The sequence below is a fragment of the Pseudophryne corroboree genome, chromosome 2, assembly GCF_028390025.1.
Source record: "Pseudophryne corroboree isolate aPseCor3 chromosome 2, aPseCor3.hap2, whole genome shotgun sequence".
NCBI classification, from domain to species: domain Eukaryota; kingdom Metazoa; phylum Chordata; class Amphibia; order Anura; family Myobatrachidae; genus Pseudophryne; species Pseudophryne corroboree.
In genome coordinates this window covers 877,423,533-877,441,325 of record NC_086445.1, presented here as the reverse complement: position 1 = coordinate 877,441,325, position 17,793 = coordinate 877,423,533, and the positions used below count along the sequence as shown (strand labels likewise).

Here is a 17,793-nt window from a genome sequence, read left to right as displayed (position 1 = left end):
CCGGTAGGCAGAGCCGGCCATAGGCATAGGCAAACTAGGCAATTGCCTAGGGCATTTGATATGCCTAGGGGCATCAGCAGCTTCTGCTGATTAAAATGATATGCGGCATGCCTATATTCTGTGTGTAGCATTTCATATGCAGATACAGCCACAGTCTCACACAGTATATAGGCATGCTGCATATTATTTTAATCAGCAGAAGCTGCTTGTGCATCCTAGCCACATAGCAATGCAAATAAGATGCATTTTCATTAAAAAAAGGTGCCTGACGTTAGCATTGAGGCAAGATTTATGAGGACACATCTGTATCCAAGCAGAGGCAGAGGTCACAGTGTTAGTAGCAGTGTGAGTGCTGTGTGCATGTGAGTGGGTTGGTTGTGAGTAGTGTTCAGAATATGTGTAAGGAGAATTATGTGTGTCATGTAAAAATGCATTAATAATGTGCAACATATGTGTAAGGGGCACTATGTGTGTCATTATGTGTACAAGGGCATTAATAATGTGCGGCATATGGGTAACAGGGTACTACTGTATGTGTGTCATTATGTGTAAAGGGACGCTAATAATGTGCAGCAAATGTGTAGGTGGCACTATGTGTGTCATTATGTGTATAAGGGCATTAATAATGTGCAGCATATGTGTAAGGGACATTATGTGTAAAAGGGCATTAATAAAGTTTGTCATAATGTGTAAGGTGCATTATGTTTATAAGGACATTAATAAGGTGTCTTATATGTGTAAGGCGCATTATGTTTATAAGGACATTAATAAGGTGTCTTATATGTGTAAGGGGCATTATGTGTATATGGTGCTCTACTATGTGGTGTTGTGTATAGAAAGGGCACTACTGTGTCATCTAATGTGAATAAAGAGCAATAGGGTGTGGTGTAATGTGAATAACGAGCAATTCAGTGTGATGTAATGTGAATAAGGGGCTCTACTGTGAGGAGTAACGTTTATAAGGTAAAGTGATACTACTGTGGGATGTAATATGAATTATGGACACTATTGCATGATCAAATGTGAATAAAGTTGCAGTACTGTGTGGCGTAATTGGAATTGGGGTTACTATTGTGTGGCCATGCCCCTTGCCAGCAAAAACACACCCCTTTTTGGGCTGTGCGCCAAATGTGCGAGCTGTTCCTATTTAAAATATAGGGGGTACAAACACCAAAATAAGGACTGCTATGGGGGAGGGGTGATGGTGCTGGGAAAGAGGTGCAAGGTCAGAGGCAGAACCAGCGGTGGTGCTAGGGGGCACCATCTAAAATCTTGCCTAGGGCATCATATTGGTTAGGGCCGGCTCTGCCGGTAGGTAATTAAAATCCTATTTTCTCTTACATCCTAGAGGATACTGGGGTCCACATTAGTACCATGGGGATGTACCAAAGCCCCCAAACCGTGTGGGAGAGTGCTGAGGATCCTGCAGAACTGATTTACCAAACTGAAGGTCCTCAGAGGTCAAAGTATCGAACTTGTAGAACTTCGCAAACGTGTTTGAACCTGACCAAGTAGCTGCTTGGCAGAGATGTAAAGCCGAGACACCCCGGGCAGCCACCCAGGAAGAACCCACCGACCTTGTAGAGTGAAACCTTCCATACTGCAGTGCCTCGTAAGAGGCTAACATCTTCCCCAGGAGGCGAATGCATAGATGCACCGATATCCGAGTCAGTTTTAGAACGTCCCGCACCATCAACGGGATTACCAATGCCTTTTCCAATGGAAGGAATACCTTCTGTGCCTCTGTAACCAGTATCATCCCCAGGAACAGAAGCCTCCGTGTTGGTTCCAGGTGAGATTTTGGTAGGTTCCAAATCTGGAGTAGTCAAGTTGAAAGACCAATGTTGTCCATCAACCGCTCCCTGGATGGTGCTTTTATCAGCAGATCGTCCAGGTATGGGATTATGGCCCTCATTCCGAGTTGTTCGCTCGGTATTTTTCATCGCATCGCAATGAAAATCCGCTTAGTACGCATGCGCAATGTTCGCACTGCGACTGCGCCAAGTAACTTTGCTATGAAGAAAGTAATTTTACTCACGGCTTTTTCATCGCTCCGGCGATCGTAATGTGATTGACAGGAAATGGGTGTTACTGGGCGGAAGCACGGCGTTTTAGGGGCGTGTGGCTGAAAACGCTACCGTTTCCGGAAAAAACGCAGGAGTGGCCGGAGAAACGGTGGGAGTGCCTGGGCGAACGCTGGGTGTGTTTGTGACGTCAACCAGGAACGACAAGCACTGAACTGATCGCACAGGCAGAGTAAGTCTGAAGCTACTCCAAAACTGCTACGAGGTTTGTAATCGCAATATTGCGATTACTTCGGTCGCACTTTTAAGAAGCTAAGATACACTCCCAGTAGGCGGCGGCTTAGCGTGTGTAACTCTGCTACATTCGCATTGCGACCGATCAACTCGGAATGAGGGCCTATGTTCACTCCCTGTTTGCGGAGGAGAAACATCAACTCTGCCATTACCTTGGTGAACACCCTTGGTGCCGTGGAGAGGCCAAATGGTTGGGCCTGGAACTGGTAGTGACAGTCCTGTAATGCAAACCTCAGATAAAAGCCTGATGAGGCATCCAGATTGGGATATGAATGTACGCTTCCTTGATATCCAGAGACACCAAGAATTTCCCTTCCTCCAGACCTGAGATCACCGCTCTCAGAGACTCCATCTTGAATTTGTACACCTGTAAATACGGGTTCAGAGACTTGAGGTTTAAAATGGGCCTTACGGAACCGTCCGGTTTCGGTACTACAAACAGGTTGGAATAATGGGGGTCATTCTGAGTTGACCGTAGCTGTGCTAAATTTAGCACAGCTACGCTCATGTTCCCAGACATGCGGGGGGACGCCCAGCACAGGGATAGCCCGCTCCGCATATCTGTCCACCCCCCCTCGCACAAGTACAAAAGCATCGCACAGCAGCGATGCTTTTGAACTTGTTGAGTAACTCCCGGCCAGTGCAGCTCCTGTGGCTGACCGGGAGTTGCTCATCGCTGCCCCTGCTTGCGGCGGCTGCGCGTGACATCACGTAGCCGCTGCGGCCCAACCCTCGCTCGGTCCGGCCGCGCCTGTGTGGCCGGACCGCGCCCCCAAAACGGCGGCCAAATGCCGCCGTGCCATGCCCTCCCGCCCAGCGACCGCCTCTGCCTATCAATCAGGCAAAGGCGATCGCTAGGAAGCGGCGGCCTTCGGCCGTCCGGCATGCAACCTGATCGCTGCGCTGAGAACAACTGCAGCGAGCGATCGGGTCAGAATGACCCTTGTTTTGCAATTGAAGTGGAACTGGAACAATGACCTGAGTCTGTACCAGTTTTTGAATTGCTGCCTGTAAAGTCATACTTGCTTCTTGAGAAGCTGGCAAGCCTGATTTGAAGAATCTGTGAGGGAGTTCTTGAAACTCCAGTCTGTAGCCCTGGGCAATAAGATCTTTGACCCATGGATCCTGGCATGATGTTGCCTAGAAGTGACTGAAATACCTTAAACGGGCTCCCACCTGCCGGTCTTCCAGGCAGTGAGGTCCACCGTCATGCTGAAGGCTTTGAGGAAGCAGAACCGGAGGTCTGTTTGTGTGAACCTACAGTTGCTGGTTTTCTAGGTTTACCTCTATTGCCTTTAAAGGCTGTAGAAGAACCTTTGGATTTACTTTTAAATTTTGCTGTCCGAAAGGACTGCAGAGTTGGAGCAGAGTAGGTTTTCCTAGCTGGGGGAGCTGCGGAAGGAAGGTATGTAGACTTACCCGCCGTAGTCTTGGATATCCATGTATCCAGTTCATCTCCAGAAAGGGTCTCTCCTGTGAATGGCAGGCTTTCTACGCCTTTCCTGGAATCCGCAGTCCACTGGCGTAGCCACAAGCCCCTGCGTGCTGACTCTGCCAAGGCAGTGACGCGTGCGTTGAGCAAACCCATTTATTTTATGGCCTCCACCATAAAATTAGCAGAGTCCTGTATATGCTGTAGGAGTAAAAAAAAAAGATTCCCCCCCTGGATAAGGAATCTAACCCATCAATTAGATTAGATTACCTGACCATTTTGCAATGGCCCTAGTGATCCACGCACAAGCAGTAGTGGGTCTCTGGGCCACCCCAGGGATTTGAGAGTGGTCTCAATTTTGCGGTCAGCCGTGTCCTTTAAGGAGGCTGCCCCAGGGACAGGTAAGACAATCTTACGTGACAAAAGAGATACCGATGCGTCAACAAATCGGTGGATTTTCCCACTTTTCCTATCATCCTGAGGATACGGGAAGGATGTGAGTAACGTTTTAGGGATCTGAAACTTTTTATCCAAATTAACCCACATTTCCTCAAACACGGAATTTAACTCCTTAGATGCAGGGAAAGTAGTAGAGGATTTCTTTTTTACAGTAAAATAAGATTCCTCATCCACCTCCACCACCTTGTCAGGAATGTGCAGTACTTCTCTAATAGCTTCTATCAGAGCCTGTATTCCTTGCGACAGGGCTGCATCCCCCCCACTCGCATCCACTTCACCCTCCTGTGCGTTTGAGACGTCCTCATCAGTGTCAACCTGCAGGATTTGGGCCAGAGTACGCTTTTGTGGACAAATTGCTGGGGTCTGAGACCCTGGAATGGGAACTGAATTTCTAGTCATCAGGTCATCCACAAGTATTGCGTCTCTTTCTCATTTTGTGATAACTTATAAGAAATATTTGAGATCATCCCTTTAAGGGAATAACCGTGCGGAGCCAGCCACACCGCGCCCTTCTAGCTAAGTCAAAATCAGCTGGGTCACAAACTAAGCTCCTTAGTAGGGCAAAGTTATCTAACACCGCTCCCTCCCCTTACTAAGACCCCCTGGTACCGCTGAGGAGACGTGGAGTCTTTGTGGAGGAGCTGTGCTTCCCTGTGATTCCTGTCAGTGTAAGCTGCAGAGGGAAAATGGTGCTGGTGAGCTGCTGGATCCGCTCATAGGGAAGCCCCGCCCCCATAATGGCGCACAGCTTCCCATTTTTTTAATACTGGCTGAGGTGTCTGTAAGGCTTACAGCAGGATTAGAACCCCTGTAAGCTGTTTGCCAGTGTAGGGTACAGTGGAAAATAGGATTTTGGTACTTACCAGGTAAATCCTTTTCTTTGAATCCATATTTTCTTTTTCATCCACTAGGGGTCACTGGAGTACTCTAGGGACGTACCAAAGTTTCCCCCCTGGGCGGGAGAGCTGTTTGGCACCTGTAACACTAGACGGCCAAAGCTAGATGCTGATGCCGCAAAAGTATCAAACTCGTAAAAGCGCACAAACATGTGCACTGAAGACCATGTAGCCGCACTGCAAAAGCTGTGTCGTAGAACTCCACGACCAGCTGCCCATGACATTCCCGGAGAACATGTGGAATGAGCTGTTACTGATGTAGGCGGCTGTAACCTAGCATGAAGGTAAGCCTGACGTATGGTCAGTTTTATCCATCTGGATAAGGTCTGCTTAGAAGGTGGCCAACCCCTCTTGGCCGCATCATAGAGGATAACAACGTATCAGTCTTAGGAACTGTAGACGTTCGGAATACATAAACGCGTAATGCGCGTACCCCAACCAAAATTCCAGAATCTCCTGTTAACACAGGAACTACTATTGGATGATTGATGTGAAAAGAGGACCCTACTTTTGGTAGGAAAGCGGGATTCGTCCAAAGTTCTGCTCTGTCATTATGAAACACTAAATACGGTGGCTTGCATGACAAGGCACCCAAATCTGAAACCCGCCCTGCCGAAGCTAAGGCTAGGAGAGAAATTGTTTCCCAAGTGAGAAACTTAATATCCACTTGTTGTAAGGGTTCGAAATAAAATGACTATAAGCAATCTAAAACCAGATTCAAGTCCCATGGCGCAGTAAGTGGAGTGAAATGGAGGCTGTACTTTGTGGACACCCTGCATAAAGGTGTGTACCGACGGCAATAGAGCCAATCTTCTTTGAAAATAAATTGACAACGCAGATATCTGCACCTTTAGTGTGGATAAACGCCGACCTCCATCTAACCCCATCTGTAGACATAACAAAAAAGATGATGTCGGAACTTCCGAACTTTACACCAACCTATATAGGCACGCCAAATTCTGTAATAATGAGCTGCCGTAACTGGCTTACTAGCATGTAAAATGGTTGGTATAACCTATTCTGGAATGCCCTCTCTTTTTAAGAGGGCTGTCTCAACAGCCACTCCGTCAACGCCGCCGCGCTAAATAGGAGAAAAAGAACGGACCCTGTTGTAACAGGTCCGGACGCAGTGGGAGCGTTCCTTGTCCGCGAGTAGACCGCGAAGATCCGAAACCAAGCTCTCCGAGGCCAATGAGGCGCCACTAGTATGACTGTGGCGGACTCTCTTTTGATCCGTTTTAGCAACAGAGGGAGCAGCGGAAAACGGTGGAACAGATACACGAGACTGTATGGCCACGTGATTGTGAGAGCATCCACCGCCACTGCCTTTGGATCTCTCGTTCTGGACGCGTACTGGGGCGTTTGATAATTGTGGCGAGATGCCATCCGGTCCCCTTGCGGGTAACCCCACCTCTGGACCAACATGTGAAACACTTCTGGACTTAATGCACATCCTGGATAAAAAATCCCGACAGCTGAGATAATCTGCCTCCCAGTTGTCCACTCCCGGAATGAATACTGCCGACAAAATCACCTCGGCCCAATTGAGGATTCGAGCTTCTTCCCGCATGGCCATGCGGCTTTTCATTCCTCCTTGTTTGTTGATGTATGCGACCGCCGTCGCGTTGTCTGACTGCACCTGAACAGCCTGAGCCTGCAGCATGTGCACTGCTTGTTGTAGCGCATTGTAAATTGCCCGGAGTTCCAGGACATTTATAGACAGCAATCTTTCGTGATCCGCCCAGAGACCCTGGAGCTGAAAATTTTGAACTACAGCTCTCCAACCTCTGAGACTCACGTCCGCCGTGAGAATTATCCAATTCCAGGCACCAAACAGTTTCCCTGCGGTTAGATTCTGTACCTTGAGCCACCAGAGTAGCGACACTCTGGCCTTTGGAGACAACCTCACCCTGCGGTGAATCTGCAGAAGCGAGCCCGACCATTGTGCGAGCACATCCAGTTAAAAAGGACGTGAGTGAAGTCTTCCGAACTGAAGCGCTTCGAAAGCCGCCACCATTGTGTCTAATAGGCGAATGCACAAATGAACCGAGACTGTGCGTGGCTTAAGCACTAATTGTACCAGATGACGAATGACCTGTACTTCTGTTCGGGTAGGTAAATTCTTTGATTTACCGTATCGAGAATCATACCTAGGAATTGAAGTCGATGAGACGGAATCATTCAGGAATTCGCGTAGACAATGGTAGGAAAACAGATTCCCCCCCCCCCCACCTGGTCTGTGATCTATTCTCGTCTGGAACGTAGCCAAAGTGGACGTTGTGTGCCACTAGCGAAGCTTAAACGCAAGAACCAACTGCCAACGTCACAGTAGCTGTAGGCAGCAAGAAGTGTAAGGTGGTCTTTACTTAGGGCAAACCTGAACTGGAGTGCCCTGCCACTACAGCCTTGTTACCTCAAACCCTTACCAAAGCAGGGCGAAGCAACAGCCGTACTGCTGTGTAGGGTACACTCCGAAAGGTAGTTAAACGCCCAATAATTGCAATTGTCTCTCATTGGAAATTGTTCAGCCTTCGCTGAGAACCTAACGTACTGGCCTGGTGCTATGAGGGCTGGCGGCGAATCGATCGCAACAATTTAGATGAAAACAGTAGGGAAAAAAATCCCCCCCCCCTCAGGCAGTACATGCGCCCTCATTTCCCCCCAAAGAGGACCGGTAAGGGTCTGTCTGTGCAGTCGTATTTGTCCGACACACTGTGTGACCGACTCTGCAGCGAAGCTGCTTGTTTGATTATGCATTAGACTTAGTGATCATGTACCCCGACCAGTGAGTACACCACGGAAGTAATCTGTGTATAAACCTGCATTACCGTGCATGTGGTTACCAGCAATAGTGAATCTTCCTGTAGAGACATGCTGTCAAAAACAATTAATAAATTAAATTCCTAACAACCCCCCGCTCCCCCAGAGGCTGAGTGTTGTAGGGCAGCAACCTCCAGCAAAGAACCAGGAAGTAATGTTAAAAATTGTGTCCTACCATGTTTTTTTTTTATTTTTTATTTTTTTATATATTACACCTGTTAAACCAGGATCTGAACCAGTGTCCATGTAATCACAAAGTTCACTGTGGGCGGGAAGCCTAACCACTTGGCTACAGAGCCACCTGTAAAAATAATAAGCAAAGCTGCTGTTTAAACATCAACTCTGGTGATGAAATGGTTGCTGTAGTGACTTGCAATCCAGATGGGACCTGAACGCACAATCCCTGGTTTAGGAGGGCAGAGTCCTATCCATTAGGCCACTGGGGATCTGGGGAGGTGAGGCCTGAACTCACAATGTTTGCAGTGCTCAACAGATACTGTTTAATAAGCACTGTGTGCCGACCAACTGCGTCACTGTAGTCTTGCTTATTGAAAAATAGATTTTTAATGTCAGCATATTATATATATATATATATATATATATATACATACACACACATATATACACAACAATGTATATTCACACATACTCAGACCTTATAATATATATATATATATATATATATATATATATATATTTATTTCATATATGCATACATACACATATATATTATATACCCATATACATATATCCAGATATATCCTGATTCAGAGGTATAATACTTTTAAGAAGTCTGAAACTAAATGTGACCACTCACAGGCTTAAAAAACCTGAGATGTCTGCTGCTTAACCGCAGTTTAGTTAATGGGTCCCGTATCCAGTGTGGTGTGGCTGTAGATTTAAAAGTACCTAAAGCACCTTGTATTCCCAGGTGGGTAACCAGGCCCAACACTGCTCAGCTTCCAAGATCAGATGAGATCGGGCGTATCCAATTGTGGTGTTGCTAAGTGAATTAAGCAAAGCTGCTGCAGGTGAGCCTGAACTCACAATGCTTGCAGTGCTCCACAGATACGGTTTTATAATCACCATGTGCTGACCAATTGTATAACACATCTTACTTTACAACCGTGAACAAAGCCAGTATTTGGCTGACCACAGCCATGATTCAGATTTGCAGTCTTTGGGATAATATCATTATAAACAGTTATGATAAGAATAATAGTCTTTGCTGGTGTCTTACTCATTATACAGACAGACAATGCAAAAAACAACTTGCGCGAGCAATATGCCTAATTCCAAATTCCCCTTAACACCCCTGCGCCTTCAATGGAGGAGAGATGTAATACAGGAAATTCTGGAAAAACAACAGGAAAAATGGTTAAATATGCAGACTTATAATTATGTAAGCAGATTTAATAAACATACTATGTTGCATTCAAACCTGCACATATATGAGCAGCATGTATCCTGTTTAACAAAGACTTAATAGCCTATTGTAATACATATGCAGCGCTGCTGTATTCCAGTAAACATACTTTCTTTTATCAACAGGAGTTGAATCATGAGATTTTATCCAGTGACCCTGACATTTCTGTGTGCAGGGAACATCACTGTGGCATCAAAGTTACTCACTAGGCTATGGAGCCTGCCTTTTACAATAACTCTTATTTGTGTGGCCCCCCCCCCCCCCCCCCGTGCTCCGTGTATCGTTCTCTATACACGGAGCCGGGCTATGGTGGAGAGGGAGCAGGAAGCGGCATCGAGGGCCGGAGAGTGCGCTGCATAGAGCCGTGGAGCGGCCTATGCATAATTCAACGTGGCCGGCGCGGCTCAGAGCGGCGGGGGACACAGCATAGACAGCGGCGCTGGAAACGTCGGCGGGCGGCTGAAGGCACACAGTATCCCACACAGCGGGGCGGCAGCGTGAGCTGACCGCCCCATTCAACATACCTGGACCCTGTGGTGAGGGCTATGACGGGGCTTCTCTATAAGTTCCGTCCAGCCTTTACTGCAGGTTTTAGACCTGCCCGTGGCAGTGAGGGAGCTCTTTTTAGAGAGGTCCGACACCCACAGCTGCTTCAGCAGCTTCCACTATCCCGAACCCTCGCCTTTCTGGAAGGGGGGAAGGGATGTGGAACATTGAAAAATCAAAAAATAAATCCAATAACTGTGGAGAAACTCCACAGGCCTAGTTGCTCGGTGAGCACCGAAAAAACACTGAGGTACTCTGGGATATGGAGGGGAGAAGTAGTCTCAAATTTTAACTTATTCAGTGCCTAGTTCCTGTGGAACCGTCCATATCCCTAGAGTACTCCAGTGACCCCTAGTGGATGAAAAAGAAAAAAGCTCAGCTCGCCCCTCACAGCGGAACACACACACACAAATAGCATGATGTACTGAGCTTGGAGACGCAGCCTACCTTTCAGCGCTGCACTACATACCCTAATGCCGCCATTTCAGCCGGTGACCCGCTAACCGGGACACCGGACACCTACTCACCACTCTCCTTACTTCTGGCTCTGTTAGGGGTGGTGGCGCGCTGCGGGACCGTACGCTCGCCGTGGTGGGGCTTGCGAATAGATCCCTCAGAAGCTATGTCCTGTCAGCGGGGAATGGGACACTTAACTCTAAAGGAGGTTGGGCCGTTCCCCCCGCCCCCCTCTAAGTCCCACTAAGCAGACAGTCTGGTGCCAACCAGACCTGCCTGAAAACAACAAACAGAAAATACATGCAGAAAACTCTTCAGGATCTTCCCTAAGCATGACCGGCTCCTCCAGGCACATTTTCTAAACTGAGTCTGGTAGAACAGGCATAGAGGGACGAGCCAGCGCACACTATTGATTTCTTAAAGTGCCCAAGGCTCCTAGTGGACCCGTCTATATCCCATGGTACTAATGTGGACCCCAATATCCTCTAGGATGTAAGAGAAAACAAAAAAAACAATAGGTGCACAACTCCTCCAATGACCACTAAAGCTTTCAACTGTGCCAACAAGGATCTTATCCAATAAGTCTTTCTGTAATAGATAATCAAAAACATAAAATAACTTTGGCAGGCTATAAGCAGTAGCTTGGTAACTAACAATTTTCCTTGCTTTGTTTCTTCAGGCTGCTTAATCTTCGTATGGACTGTAAAATTCTCACCTGCTACAGTCACAAAACTACAGTGGCTTCCTACACAGTTGATACCACGTTCCATTACCTTGAGGCTAAGTATTAAAGCTGATGAGCTTTCAATCTGCTACAACAACTACAGTATGTGGCATCAGTCACTAGGAAAAGAACCAAACAAAAGTCTGTTCCCATTAGCCCCCTGTTGCACATTCCTTAAAACTGAAATTAAAAGAGCGGGTTGGTTTCCACAGATCCTCAGAGCTTTAGGTAATGACCATTGTTACTCTATAAGCTCAGTACAGCCAGACCGTACGCGTAGCAATAGTACTGGTATTCAAAGTCATAAATGCAGCAATGATAATGCCAACAGAAAAAAGGTACCGGAACCTTGGCACAAATATGTATCCTGTATTTATTACCATAAAACAATGAGAACATATTTCTTTAAAAAAACAAAACAAAAAGAGAAAGAAAAAGAACCTCACCGACTGAAAAGGTAGAAGCCATGGAGAATGTCCTGCCGTTTCCAGGCACATGTGCAATATAAACCATAATATTTGTACTTGTCTAATGACAGTAGCCATGACTTACTCCAAACTACAACACATTTTAATGGTGGTGCTTAAAGCATATCAAACAGTTTTCCTCAACAAAATTAAGGAATTAACCCCCAGGGGAAGGTGTTGCAGCATTGTCACGTTCAATACCATTATCTATCTAATGCTGCTACTGCAACAAGGCACTTCAGGAGTTATTACATATGTATACAGCAAGGGGAAATGTAAATAAAAGGTCCAGAGTGCCTTATTGAGAAACACTAATACTGCATGGCCTTGGGGTTTGTCTGGATATTCATGGTTGTAAGTTAGTGTTCGTACATAATGTGGTTATAAACCATATAGAGCAAAGCATAGGCCAGCACAGTACACTTAACATTCTACAATAGGGGTGATGTGTTTGTACCATAGCTTCAACTAACAGAGGAGTTAAAAAATGCAAATTCACGGTTCACAACAATAAATAATGCCCTAATGAGGGACGCCACCATTACCTGTAATGCTCTCTTGGCCATGTACAAAAAAATCAATATTCAATACTAAATCTCAGGTATAATCAATTAACAAAGTGCAAGGATAGATTACTGCGTGGCTTTAGGAGTGGTGAAACGCAGCGGGTTCTGAACAGGCAGAACATTATAAGGCAGTAGATTTGGCAGCTATCTGTAAAAGTAGTAAATACCAGTTTACCTTTTACCCCTTGTCATAAACACTACATAAGGAAACATAATTTAAATAGTAATTAACTGCAATGTGAGCCTAAACATTGCAGGCCACTACTGTACAAGAATGGGGCATACCATGTGACACCCTTGTAAATACAAGCAGGATGTTTTGTCTGTTTTTTCCCCCCGCATTGTAATGAAATGAATAGTAGTGCATCATTTAGATGAGAGAGAGAGAGAGAGAGAGAGAGAGAGAGAGAGAGAGAGAGAGAGAGGGTTCCTTCCAACATATTCATTGCTGTGTAAGGAGGAATAAAGAAATACCGTAGCAAGCTTAATATAAATCTGGAAAATTATCCTTTTGCCATATTACTAGAAATGGAAGATAGATAAGAAAATATAACACTTGCTATAAGGATAAAGGGCACACTGTTGTACCTACTGTTAACGTATGTTTGATAGAGAACCAAGAGGCATTAGGACACTAAGTTCCCTACAAGGCAAAACCCTAAACGTACAACTACTATAATGATCTTACATGTTCTCAGGCCACTAACATTTTTTTTTCCAGTAGCACAAATAAAAACTGGCCATGATATAATTCCAATCAGTTACCGAATATACGATAAAAATGACTGCCTTCACCCATAAAGTCATATTGTTCTGATGTGAAGACATAACATACAAATAAGTACAGGCTCAGTGAGACACCTTGCCAGGTATTGCAATAAATCCTAACCATCCCACCACGGCCGCTGTGTGATGAAAATGTGCATCTGGTAAGGCTTTATCAGCAATCCAATGTTGTTCAAATCCTTACATTTCCACGCTATTTTGTTAGCAGACAATGGGATCCAGGAGCGCACGCACACACACAAAAAAAAACCTATTAAAAATAAAAAAAATGAAAGAGCACTTAACACAAAAGTAGTTCAAGAGAAAATCAATGGCAAAACTGCAGCTATGGATCGTAGGATGTTGCCAAACCAGAAATTGTTCCCAAGAATGGAATATCTGGATCTCTTAGTTGGTTCAACTGGTTCTCAATGCTTGCTGGTGTACAGTGTCTCTTCCTCTGTGTCCGTTTCATCCTGGAACTCATTACTTAGAAGGGATTTCTTAGAACCAGCAGACATCAGACGGATTTCGTCCTCGTAGTCATCATTGTGCTGGCGCAGCCGATGAAATCCATCTTTGTGTCTGTTGGACTTGATCGAGCATACGCACCAGATGATGCAGGCTGTAAGTAGCAAGGCTGTCATAGTGGCTCCTGAAAACAAATAAATTAATAAATGAAAGTTGTAGTTTAAAACATACATAAAACCACCAAGGGGGAATTCTATTGAGGGAGGGAAATTTAAGAAAAAAACTTGCGGCTCTTATGTTTTTCCAGCAGCCACTGGGTTTTCCTATTCTGTTAGTGGAGAGAAAATGAGACGCTCGTCAAGTATCCAGTACGATTTTTCTAAAATCTTTGTTTTTAGGAAAAATCATCTGGACTTGCTCTGGCACCCTTGCAGCAACCCCTCACCCAGGACTAATTAAGCAATTGGTAGCTTCCAATTGTCTTAATAAGTCTGTAATTACTCACCTTCCAAAGCACCGTCTCCTTCATCCAGCATCGGGACCCAGCAGCAGCGAACGTAGTATGTGTATGAATGTATGAACTACATCTTCCAGTAGCTGTCTCCCCAGTGCAAAGATGGCGGAGAGATGACCGGAAGCTGTTGAGACCACTGGACACATTTTTTGCAGTCAAAACCTTGTGTCCAATTGAATTCCCCCAAGTGTGCTGCACTGAAATCTTTTATCACCTGCCATCTTGTCTGTCTGTCTATATATTACAATGTGCCACTTTAAAAACAAAATCAGATCCCGGGTCTCTCTAGAGAGCAGTTCCACGAATACCTGCAGACTGGGCATTTATTTGGCTGTGCCAGACTTTTTAGTAGACCAATTTCCGTGGTTGATCACTTTTGCCGCAGAGTCCACTCCACCAAGAGATTAAAGCTCTATCATGCCCTCATTCCCACCCCTGCTTCAGAAAATATTCTATTCCAAAGATATGTGGAGAACTGGGTTTCCATCAACACCTCCATTAAAAATGCTTATTAATTGATCAATTGGCGGTATTATGTCCCCACCAGGCTCTGTGGCATCTTCTCGGGTGCTATGGAGGAACTGCAATAACTCGAGCCTTTGCTGCATGTCTGGTGGAGCCATCTCAAACTTCAAGCCTAATGAAGAGAAGTTGTTTCTCTTGCATCCCAAGTCCTTAGCTTGCAGATCCCACAGGACCCCAAGTATATTCTGCTTGATCTTCACAAACATGTTCGGAAATAATTCTGATACATAGGAAGTATATTATTTAACCTGGTCTTTCATGTAGGTTCTACGTGGTCTTACTTTACATCAATCTCATCTGCTATATTTCTACCATCTTCCCCTCCCTCCCCAGGGTTTACTCCACATACACTACCTAGCGGGAGATATACTAAGCAGTTATAAGAGTGGAGAAGTGAGCCAGTGGAGAAGTTTCCCACGGTAACCAATCACCTGCAATGTATAATTTTATAGTATGCAAATTATAAATGTTACTTCAATGCTGACTGTTTGCTATGGGCAACTTCTCCACTGGCTCACTTCTCCACTCTTTTCACTGCTTAGTACATCTCTCCCCTTGTTATTATTTTATTTACAGTTTTGTTATATAGCGCAGCATATTCCGTTGTGCTTTACAATTGGAATCAACAGTGAAAATACACACTGACAGACAGAGGTAGGAAGGCCCTGCTCGCAAGCTTACGATCTATAGTCCCTTATCTTCTATTACCCGCTTATGATTGGTTGTATTGATTGCCATTATAACGTTCTGATTTCGTTGGATTACTGTAATGTACACTAAACTCCAAGCGCTTTATAATATACAATTATTTTTTAAAATAATCTAGTAGAGTGTCATACCTGCAATGGTTACAACCAACTGCCTGGGCAGGCCAAAGATACGGTTATCCATTATAAAGATTATTTCTACAAGGCTGGCTTCATCATGCCGAACATGAACCTAAGAAAAAAAAAAAAAAACATCACACAGCAAAGTCACATCATTCTGAATATATTCTACATATGAAACTGTACTGCCTCATGCCCAGTATAGTACACAGTGCAATAGAATGTGACAGCTAGGAATGCCAAGTTGTTCTACAGCTTCAATCACAATCTACTTAAAGATTGCCTATGACATGTATAACTAAAAGGGCAAAAACCTAAGATACAAACTGCTCAGTAGTGAAAAAGCATATAGTGACAAAAGTATGTATGTCAAATTTTCCCAAACTCCCTGAAGTATTAAGAAATGACAGGTCATATATAGTATATGTTTTATCTCAAAATACTATTTAGGCGATGATCAGATGACTGCAATTTCATATGAGAAGGAAATATATAAAAGGGAAGAAATGGCTTAACTGGGATGGCAATGTTATCTAATATTTTTATATGCAATGTACCGTATTTGCCGGCGTATAAGACGACTGGGCGTATAAGACGACCCCCCAACATTTCCACTCAAAACATAGAGTTTGTTATGTACTCGCCATATAAGACTACCCCTGCCGTCTCCCTGTCACTAGCAGCTGTCTGGTCCGCCCTTGAATCCATATTATGGATACCTGTAGTACCAGTATTAACCCACCACATAAAGTTGTAAGCCCCCCTCACCTGCAGCTTCCCTGCAGTGCTGCCGCTGTCCCCCCTGCCTAAGCCGCTGTCCCCCCCCCCCTTCTTATGCATACCTTGATACTCCAAATCTCTTATACTGTAAGAGACATGTCAGTGCTGCCGCTGTCCGCTGTCCTCCCTGCCTAACCGCCTGTCACTGCTGAATGTCCGCTCCTGCTCAGTGACATGAGCCGGGTGCTGCACTGGTCCAATACGTGCAGCACCTGGCTCCTGTCCCTGTGCAGGAGCCGGACTTCACACAGCTTCACCCGCCGGCAGCGCCGTACACTCACCGTACACTCACACAGGTGAGATAGAGGCACTTCACGGGGGAAGTGGGGGGGGCAGCCAACATCATCTTCTTAACCCCATGGATTGCTGAAAACGGGGGTCCGCCCGTGAGGTCACACCCCCTTATGCTAGGCCACGCCCCTGTTTCGCGACTTCCCGCACCGGGTGTACAAGACGACTTCCCGCCCGGCGTATAAGACGACCCCCGGCGTATAAGACGACCCCCCGCTTGGAGGCATGTTTTTCAGGGGGAAAAAGTCGTCTTATACGCCGGCAAATATGGTAATCCTATTAGATGCTCTGTAACATATAAAGTTTGTTTTTGTAAGTAATAAGGTACATGCTTTAAAGCTTGCCAAGCTTTCTTTCGGAATGTTACTTCACCACTGGCTTTGTTGAAAACTAACTTTTGTGCTTTCATTAAATCCTTTCCTGGATGTCCTGTGTGACATTGGATCTACATGGTATAGAAACTGTCAGAGACGTCAGATCTCCTACCACTACTGTATCTATCCCCTAACCAGGAGAACTATATTTATCTAACTCAACCCTAAATAAATAGGGTGAGACAACAAGGGAACATTGTCCTGCAACAGACAAACCAGTACCAAAGTGTAAATAGGTGGGCATCCTGTCCCTCAATCAACTTTGAGAAAAAAGGAATTAAATGCAAGACCAAAATTTTAATTCTCTCTTAGGAGAGTGCAACCATGGAAAGTACTCCCTATGGGAAATTGTTGAGTATTGAACTTGTAGAACTTTTTGAACATAATGTATAGATGACCAGGTAGACGCTGTGCAGAACAGCTCCACCAAGGCTCCATGCTAAGCCGCCCCTCACTGACCTGGTGGAATATACATTCACATTTTCAGAAACAGAAAGGCTTACTTGAATATAGACCTGCTGAATTACACAGATGATACATTTGGAAATAGTTTGGCTGTCAGACAAACCTCTCTTTTGTGGATAATCTAGGCCTAAAAGGTCAACTGTCCTATACATACTAGCAGTCCTATCCAGATAACTTTTTAGTGCCCTGACAACATTTAAAAAAAGAATGAGTGCTTTAGAGTGCACAGACGTGGTCCGTGCACAGAGGCTGGTACCAATTCAGACAGTAGTAGCCCAGATCCATGCTCACTACCAGTGGTGGCCTTGACCAGCTCCCCTCTCCAGAACAAATTTAAGGAGAAAGGGAGTGGAGTGGAGGCAAGAGTGTATATATATTTTGTCAACACGAAAATGTTGACATGGCTGTAATGTCAACATGCAGCAGAGAGCTGAGAGGGGCCCACCAACCCTGTCTAAGATACATGTGTGTTGTATACATTTTTCACCATTGGGTGGTACAGTACACAGGAGCCCTTACAAACATTTGTCTTGGGGCCTGTAATATATCTAGTTATGCCCCTTCACCTGCTCATTGTAATGTGGAATAAAATGAACTGGAGGACATTAGGTTACATAATATTAACTGGGGCAATGTAATGTGGCACAATAAGAAGTAGAGTCATTATAAGT

The 17,793-nt window shown here is 45.2% G+C and overlaps 1 protein-coding gene across 1 annotated transcript in view; it reads right to left on the bottom strand.

Annotated features, from left to right (window-relative positions):
- Positions 1–11,434: 11,434 nt before the first annotated feature.
- CPD (carboxypeptidase D) overlaps positions 11,435–17,793 on the bottom strand; it is a 253,732-nt gene continuing 247,373 nt past the window's right edge. Inside the window, exons 20-21 of the mRNA XM_063955962.1 lie at positions 15,225–15,324; positions 11,435–13,530 (exon numbers count right to left, since the gene is read on the bottom strand). Coding sequence (XP_063812032.1) covers positions 13,304–13,530; positions 15,225–15,324 — 327 coding nt within the window. The 3' untranslated portion in view covers positions 11,435–13,303. The remainder of the gene's footprint in view (positions 13,531–15,224; positions 15,325–17,793) is intronic.